Source organism: Echinops telfairi, unplaced genomic scaffold (genome assembly GCF_000313985.2).
Source record: "Echinops telfairi isolate 266 unplaced genomic scaffold, ASM31398v2 ScPeMD7_7469;HRSCAF=8507_1, whole genome shotgun sequence".
Lineage (NCBI taxonomy): Eukaryota > Metazoa > Chordata > Mammalia > Afrosoricida > Tenrecidae > Echinops > Echinops telfairi.
This window is the reverse complement of record NW_022111373.1, coordinates 14,482,848-14,491,081: the sequence shown is the minus strand read 5'-3', so window position 1 is coordinate 14,491,081 and position 8,234 is coordinate 14,482,848. Positions and strand designations below refer to the sequence as shown.

General features: G+C 42.1%; 1 protein-coding gene across 1 annotated transcript in view; it reads left to right on the top strand.

Moving 5' to 3' along the window:
* The window catches only part of LMNB1 (lamin B1), a 100,512-nt gene extending 93,100 nt beyond the window's left edge, over window positions 1–7,412 (top strand). Inside the window, exons 10-11 of the mRNA XM_013004506.3 lie at window positions 4,776–4,883; window positions 7,042–7,412. Of these exons, the coding sequence (XP_012859960.1) occupies window positions 4,776–4,883; window positions 7,042–7,083 (150 nt within the window). The 3' untranslated portion in view covers window positions 7,084–7,412. The remainder of the gene's footprint in view (window positions 1–4,775; window positions 4,884–7,041) is intronic.
* Window positions 7,413–8,234: the final 822 nt, after the last annotated feature.

Genomic DNA, 8,234 nt, shown 5'->3' with positions numbered 1-8,234 from the left:
TAATTCTTGGCATGGAGTATAGATCTGAGTACGAAGGGCAGGTGCTATACGGCTGTCAAGGAGAGGGCTGACAGGCTATGATGAACAGGCCTAAACATTGGTGCTGAGTGGAATAAGGACACAGTAGAAGCTGAGGTAGGACAACCGAGGAGTGATCTGGTCTAAGGCCTATAGGTGGGAAAGTAAATCTTTCCCACCTTAACAGATTTTGGAGATAAAATTAATAGTACTTACTGATAATTGAAATATTAAGGATAAAGAACCATGGAAATTAAGTTGGCCCCCAGTGTTCTTGCTTAGGCAATCAGACAGACCCGTTGTCCTTCACTGCGGAAGCTCTGAGAGAAACAGTACTTTGGTATGAAGTTTGGGGGTGTCAGGGAGGGTTGACCAAGAGATATCTTTTGGCATACTGAGTTTATGATGCCATTTAGATGTCCAAATTCAGGCATCTAGCAGGCATTTAGAATATTGACTTGACACTCATTTGGAGATGCTGGTCAGTTTGGCCTCATCTTAGAGAGGTCTCACTGATAGTGAGTCAACGTGGACTCATAGCGACCCTACCGGACAGGATAGAACGGACCCATGTGCGTTTCTGAGACTACCTTTACGGGAGTAGAAACTCCCGTCTTTCTCACATAGGTGACATTTAGTGATTGGGAATTGATTGACTGCGTGGAAAGCATCTCTCAACACAAACAACAGAAGAGGGTCTAGAATTGAGCCCTAGAATATTTTGGCTTCGGGGAGTTCCAACGAAGACGACAGGAGTGGCAGCCGTGAAGTGAAAGGAGTGTGTGGTTTTAGGAAAAGTGAGCACAGGGTCCCCTGAGCCACTCTTGCCCTGCCCACAGAAGAGCGTCTTGGGAGCTCCTGGAGCAAGGACCTATTCTGATTTATCTGCATTCAGTAAATAGTTACTGGATACATTTTTAAAAACGAAACCTGGGCCTTTACTTACGTAATAAGAGAAATAAAGTCAAAAGTGGTACGTAGCAATTCAAAAACTTAATCTCACTGCCACTGTTTAGAGCCTAACTCATAGCATCACTATAGTACAGGATCGACCTGCCCTGTGAGTTTTTGCGACTATAACTCTGTGTGGGAGTAGAAAGCCCCGGGTTTCTCCCGACGAGCCACTTGTGGTTTTGAATTGCTGATCTTGAGGGTAGCAGTCCAATGCATAGCCACTCTGCCACCAGGACCATGCAATTAACAGGATTCAATATGGGAATCTGGGGTGTTTGCATAAAAAGGCAAATAGTAATAATATAGTTCTTAATATGGTTGAACATCTGTCAGATACCTAGCTGTTTATTCATTTGATTCTGAGAGATGATATTTATTTGTAGCTCCCAGGTCATAGTACAACAATCTTTACTGCCACAAGACCACTTTTCAATAAGATTGTAGGCTTACAAAAATCAGTTTTAAGTATGTTTATTTCTTCTCGCTGAGATATTAGGAATGTCTGAAAAGGTCCGTTAAACTGGTTTGCAATAATGGGAATGAATGGACTCAGTAACCCCAAATCCCAGAGGTGGTGCACTCCTCAACAGCCCAGGGATCTCTCCTTCATTTCTTCTCCCCATGATCTTTGCCCTCGGGGCAACGGGGTGCCTGCTGGCCCCTCCTGGAGTCACATTGATTCAGATTCTTATGAGAAAGGACATTTCCCTCCAAGGAGCACTCATCCCAGGCTTCTTTCTGTTGTGCTAGCTAGAGTCTCTTGCCCAGTCCACCCCTGCGAGCGCCCCATCCCACCTCCAGTCAGGTGCCATGAGACTCCTTGTGACTCTTGTGTACTCTTGGGAAAGAGGTGGTGCTCAGATAAAACTAGAGGCTCTTACTTAGAAATAAAGGAAATTATATTGAATGTTAGAACAGATGTCACCACAGTGGAATGAGATGGTTTTCTATGTAGAAAATAAAAAATTATAAGTTTCTTCACACCTTTCAGTAGATAGACATAAACTGAAACTTTTGTTTATGCAAATAATTGCTGATATCAGGATATATAATAGCGCAACAGTTGATATTGTCAACGAGCACAAAAATCTCTGGTTTGTAATGTTTGCCAATTTTTGAGGTATAAATACTCCTCCATGGCTGACTTAAGTCCTACCTACGGGATGTAACTGAACCCAGAGTTGTGCGGATGAGTTATCGTCCACTGGTATTGGTTAGCTGCAGGCTCTACTGAATAAATTGATGTGCTTTATGCCCCCGAGACATCAAATAGGACAGGTGTTGGGCTATTCAAAGTCACCAGCCTCTGCAGGAGCAAGAGAAGAGACTTTCTACTTCCATGACCAGTAACCGTCTCAGAGATCCACAAGGACGACAGGGGTACTATGATTGAATTGATTGATGGCAGCAAGTATGTCCCAAGACATGGCATAGATCTGGCCAACAATTTATATAGGGCATAAAAATGTGTACGTTTTAGAGCATTTGAAGTGTGACACTTTGCTAATGAGTCCTTGGTTGACATAAACGGTTAACATGCTGACTGAGATGGGGGGCTCGAATCCATGAAGAAATGCCTCAAAAGGAGGGCCTAGTGATGCACTCCCCCAAATCAGCCCCCTGGCTTTCTGCTCCCACACACGGGCTTATCATGAGTCAGTCGATTGGACAGCTACTGGAGGGTGGACAAGACTTGGTTAAATGCTTTTTTTTTTGAAGGGGGTGTATAGAGATGCTTTTTAACATCCTGATTAAAAAGTGTCCTGGGTCTAAACCTCCCAACATCTTTTGCTTCTAAATAGACTGATTTTATTCATTTTTTCTATCAAGATATTTAGACAGGAGTTGGTCCTTTTTTACCCATGGAGGCTTTCTGCATTAAATTAATTTGTTTAAATGTTTTCAGATGAGGAGTACTTAACAGCAGCCTTACTTAAAAGATGTTTTGTGAGAGTCATATTCATAATTAATGAAGTTGGGCAGGGTGCTCACGGGAGGAGGCTGACAGTTTTACGTTACATCAGGAGCTCTTGGCTTGTGCTTGCCTGTGATGTGTGTGCGCCCCACCCCCCACCCCCAGGCTGCCGAAGCTGCATGTGGGGATTCGGTAAGAGAAAGTTCTGCTTTGACTTCTCTTTCTCTATGAGTTGAAGAAAGGGTATTCCTCAATGCAGTCTAAGGCTATTCTCTCTTGTTTTGTATGCTGTCATCCCCTCGTTGATACTTTGGTTCAAACACTGACTGATTTATGAAATGATTGTTGAAGCTGGAAAACAGACTGAGCTTAAAGAAATTATATTTTAGGCTAGTTGAGTTCTATTTCAAAGTGGCCACCTTCCCTCGGCCCTGCAGCAACCACCCCAAATCCCCAGAAAGTCCGTCACGTATAAAAACGTGCACTTGGACACAGGTAGTTAAAATTGAAGTCTCGTTCTTTGACACTGACTTTTTTGTTGGTTTGTTTTCTTCCTCTGCCATTTTCACTTAGCTGGTTGGTCTGTGTTCGATTTCAAGTGGGCTTTGCTGAAGCAGTTGTAACATTTCCTCTTGGAGCCGTAGTTCTTGAATGACCCTGGGGCGTGGTACAGAGCAACATTTGAAGCTCTCCCTCTCTCTAGGACAGGTGCATTTGCTTGCTGTTGCATTGTCAGGTTAGCCTTGTGCTTATAAACAACAACACAGTCCCATTTGTGCCGCATCAGCATTCTCTGGAAAAAGTAATCTCTTAGCCTCTTTTTTTAAACAAAACTTGCCTGCATGGATCAGGTGTTGATAGCTTACAGAGCAGATCATCAACCATTTAAGGTTGGATCAAGATGGCTCAAAAAGGACAGCATTTCCCAATGACAATACAGACATTTTGTTAGAATCTCTTCAATGATTCCGCTCGCCCTGCATTTCGTCCTCCATTCCTGTCTGCATTGTCCTTGGGAAATGCTGTCCTTTTAGATCCACTTTGATCCGACCATAAATGGCCGATGATTATGCCACACAGGGTCTGTTCGTTCTGCTTGCGGGGAATGGTGGTGTGAGCGCATTGGACGTCGCTGGTGAACAGGGCCCTCTGGGTTCTGTCCCTCCTGCTGCCCCTTTCATCTCAACTGGCCCTGTTGCTACTGGAGTCCCTGAGAGCGCTACAGGGACATCAGCTCCGTCTTACTCACCAGTTACTTAGCATTTTCCCTCTACTAAAGAGAATTTTAGACCTTTAAGCTAAATCCATGTTGAGTTTCATAAAGCATTTAGTGTGCTAAATCATTTGCAGAATTCTTAGTAACAGAATGGGGATTAAAAAGAAAAAAACCACAGTGGAAACTTCTCAGCAGGTTTTTCAAATTGGATACCAGTAGCTCCCCTGGGGGAATATTGAAAATCTGAGAACTGCTACTAATTATTCCAAAATTCCTGTTCAGCAGCTAACTCTACTCTTGGAGTGACTTTATTTTAAACAACAGCCCTTGATGTAGAAATACAAGAGAAGGCCCCCCCCACCCCTTTGCAGCCTTTGTGGGTTTACGTATGGGCTGTTTGTTTTTCACATAAACAGCATATTATAACTATAAAACAAAAGTCAGGGAGAAGAGCAACATTGTTTTATATTTTTATTAATTATCTTTCATGCCTGCCTTTGTGTAAGACATCTGAATTTTCATATCTGCTTCTGTTTTCAGTCTGGTGCAATATGTTGTTTTGCTTGACATAGATGAAGAAACTCTGGCCTCACAAATACTTAGGTAGAAAAAGGAGTTTTTAATAGCTTCAGTATGGTTTTACTGTAAAACCAAACTACCATTGTTTTATAGGAGGTTGCTCAACGAAGTACAGTCTTTAAAACAACCATACCTGAAGAGGAGGAGGAGGAGGAAGAAGCCCCTGAAGTGATTGTAGAGGAAGAACTGTTTCACCAGCAGGTATTACTTTACCGTATTCTTAGTTCTGTCTTATTAACAGAATCACGTGAAAACCAAAACCAGAAGTCGAGTGTTTTACCTTTCTGATAAATCAGGACCAGGATCCACCAAGCGATGCTCTTACTTGGGGTGTGGGGTGTGTGTGTGTGTGTGTGTGTGTGTGTGTGTGTGTTAATGGGTGGCGCTTTAAGGAGCAAAGTGGCTTTTTCTTGTTATCTCCCAGTGTCAAGTATCAATCTTGGTGTTTTATTGTACATGGCACATTATCGTAGTAGGACATGTATATCACTTAGAAATGAGAGTGTGAGTTGGAAAGGATGCTGATAAATGATTTACTGATGAGTTGTGAGTAAAGCTTTGGCCATTACTAAATTATAGTACATAGCTTAAAAAACAAAGAGTAATAGATTCAACTTCAACAAAAAATTATTTTCTTTATTACGTTTCTAATCATGAAATTGCAAAATGGATTTTGTTGGATGCGTGGGCTTTCAAGAGCCCTTGAAATAAAGAAACTCAGAATTTGCTTTTAATTAATTAAATTAGAATTATTAGTAACTAATGAGCCTTCCATTTATATTCTCAAGCTGTTCAAATCTGATCATTAATCAAAGTTCCTTCTCTTCTTTTTTAAGGCTTTATCTACTTGTCTCTGGATTTATTTGTACAAATGGCTTTATTAGCCCAAGCCCTAAGCCAAATAAACCTTCTCTTACATGTTTCTCCCCCAGGTTGAGAACCATACAAGGTGGTTTTATGAGACAGATTGAAGTATAAGGCCCATTTCCTGTCCTTAGTGGGCAACACCATAATGACAGGAACTAAAATAACAAACCCAGTGAGAGTCATAGCTCAGAAACACCAGACAAGAGTAAGAGTTGCGCAGAGGTGTTGAGAATACTCTCTGGTAAATGATTCTTGTCCGTAGTCTTGAACACCCCTGGGTGTGAAGTTGAGAACCACGTTTTAGGGTATCTTTGAGCGAGAGGAATCGTGGGGATTGAACAGAGAGGGGGACACGCAGACTTTCTCTCCGAGGGCAGTGTGTGCACATGGGGAGTTAGACTCAACTTGGGGCGGGGAAGACAGATACAGAAGGCGCAGAGATGAGTGAGGTTTTATGGTGGTGGGGTTTTTTTTTTATCAAGGAAAATAATAACTACCAAGGTTCTGACGATGGAAAGAAGGGGCAGATCCGTGTTGAGGGTGAAATGGTAAATTCTAAGTCGGTGACTTGTGGTTTGATTATAGAACAGTGTTTCCTCAGTAAGGAAATTTGCGTGTGGGTACTGTGGTAAGAAGGCATGGCATTCGGATTCCACGTGCGTGTAGCTGGACAGGTGGCGGTGGGAGCTCTGAGAATACGCACAGTCGGAGAAACCTGAACCAGGGACTGCGCCTGAGATAAACATGCGCAGCTCTGGGGCAGAGGAATGAGGAGCGGTTGTAAAGAAGGTCTCTGTAGATAGGCCGGCGAGACAAATCAGTAGGAGAGATGCTTTACTCCCAGCAGCAGAGAGAGGATAATTTTGAGGCTGAAAGGTAGTCAGCAGTGTAGTGTGCTGCAGACAGGCCAAGAATAGGTCCTTGAACTTGATGAGTTTCTCTGATGGCCTTTACGAAACCGATTTCAGTCTAGTTGAATGGTGAATCACAAGTCATACTGTGAGGGTTTAAGGATTAGTGGGTGATAAGGACATGAATACAGGGCCCCTTTGACTCCACATTCAAGGGTGAACCCACGCATGGCAAAATGCCTTGAGATGTGGCCACTCCAGATCTAGCACGCTTCGCTCGTAGCTGTGGGTTTAGAATGGAATCCCCTGATCTCTTGTTAATTTCATAAATGCAGTCATTTGAGCAGTGGTTTTAAACCATGCTGACGCATATTAGAATTACATAAACACATGCACAGAGAGACAACCCTTCCCCAATTAAATGAGAGCGCGTTTTTAGATCTAGAAGTGTGGAGATCCTTGTTCTGGAACGCATTGTAATACTCTAGAGGCAGCCCATCCGAAAGGGTTAAAAAAGTTTCAGTGAGAAGAAATGTTAGGCTCCCACTTGGAATAGGTGGTGTGGATTTGTATGTCCCTACTTCTAAGTCCTGGGGATCACTTTCTTAGCACTAACGGCTTCTTTCTCTTTTCCGCATCAGGGAGCCCCAAGAGCAGCCAACAAAAGCTGTGCAATTATGTGAAGTCCGTGACCTTCCTCAGAGACGCCTGGTGACCCGCACCGACACGCGGTGCAGGGCCTTCTCCAAGCACAGGATATTCTTATATTTCCTTTATGTGAATTTTTAAGCTGCGAATCTGATGGCCTTAATTTCCTTTTGACACTGAAAGTTTTGTAAAAGAACCCATATCCATACATTCTGTTAAAAGATGTGAATTATTGACACTGAACTAACTGTACTGTTTGAAAAGGGTCCTTCAAAATTTTTGACTTTTTTTGTATGTGTGTGGTTTTTTGTTTTTAGTTCTTACGGGGAGGTCAAGTCAATAAACCACTGTGTGTCCCAATTAATTTGAAGATTGCTTCATCTAGATTAGCAATCTGCTCTTGATTATTCTCTGCTATATGTAACGGTGCTGTGAGGGAAGGGGAAAAGCATTTTTCAATATATTGAATTTTTGTACTGAATTGTTTTCTAATGAGCAATCAAGATGACTTTTTTTTAATAGAAAAGAAAAGAGAAATTTTGTAAGAAGGCATATTAACCTAATCATGTAAGCACTCTGGATGAAGGATTCCACAAAACTTTTTTTTATGGTCACTTCTCTTAGACACTTAATTCATGAGGGAACACAGGGAGGGCGGGAGGGGGAGAGGGCTTCTCTTAAAATGCATTAGCTGTGTTTTTTTAAGATAGTGTAACTTGCTTTTTTCTTACGTGACATTAACAAATAAAATGCAGTTTTAATATTAATCTACTGTCTTTTTTATCCCACCCCCACCCCTTAAATGAGTTTTGATCAGAGAAAAGTATAATTGTAGTTTTGTGTTCGATGATTTGCCCTCCTGTTTGAACGGTATTTTTTCACTAAGATTTAGACACTGGGCAAGATAAATGGACAAATAATTTTTGGATATCATTTTTTCAGTGCTCTGTCATCATCAAGAATAATGGTCGGTCATAGCAACAATCAAAACTAATGATAGGTCCTAATTAGCCAAGCATTGTACTCTGTGCTTTGTCAACTGTAACAAACACCTTGAAAATCTCAGTTGGTTTCCTCTAGTTCCTAAATGCTTCCACCCCCACCCCCACTATCATGATCTGAATTCTACCTTGCAAGTCTGGCTAGACCAGAGGATGTACACTGGTACAGATAGGAACTGGAAACA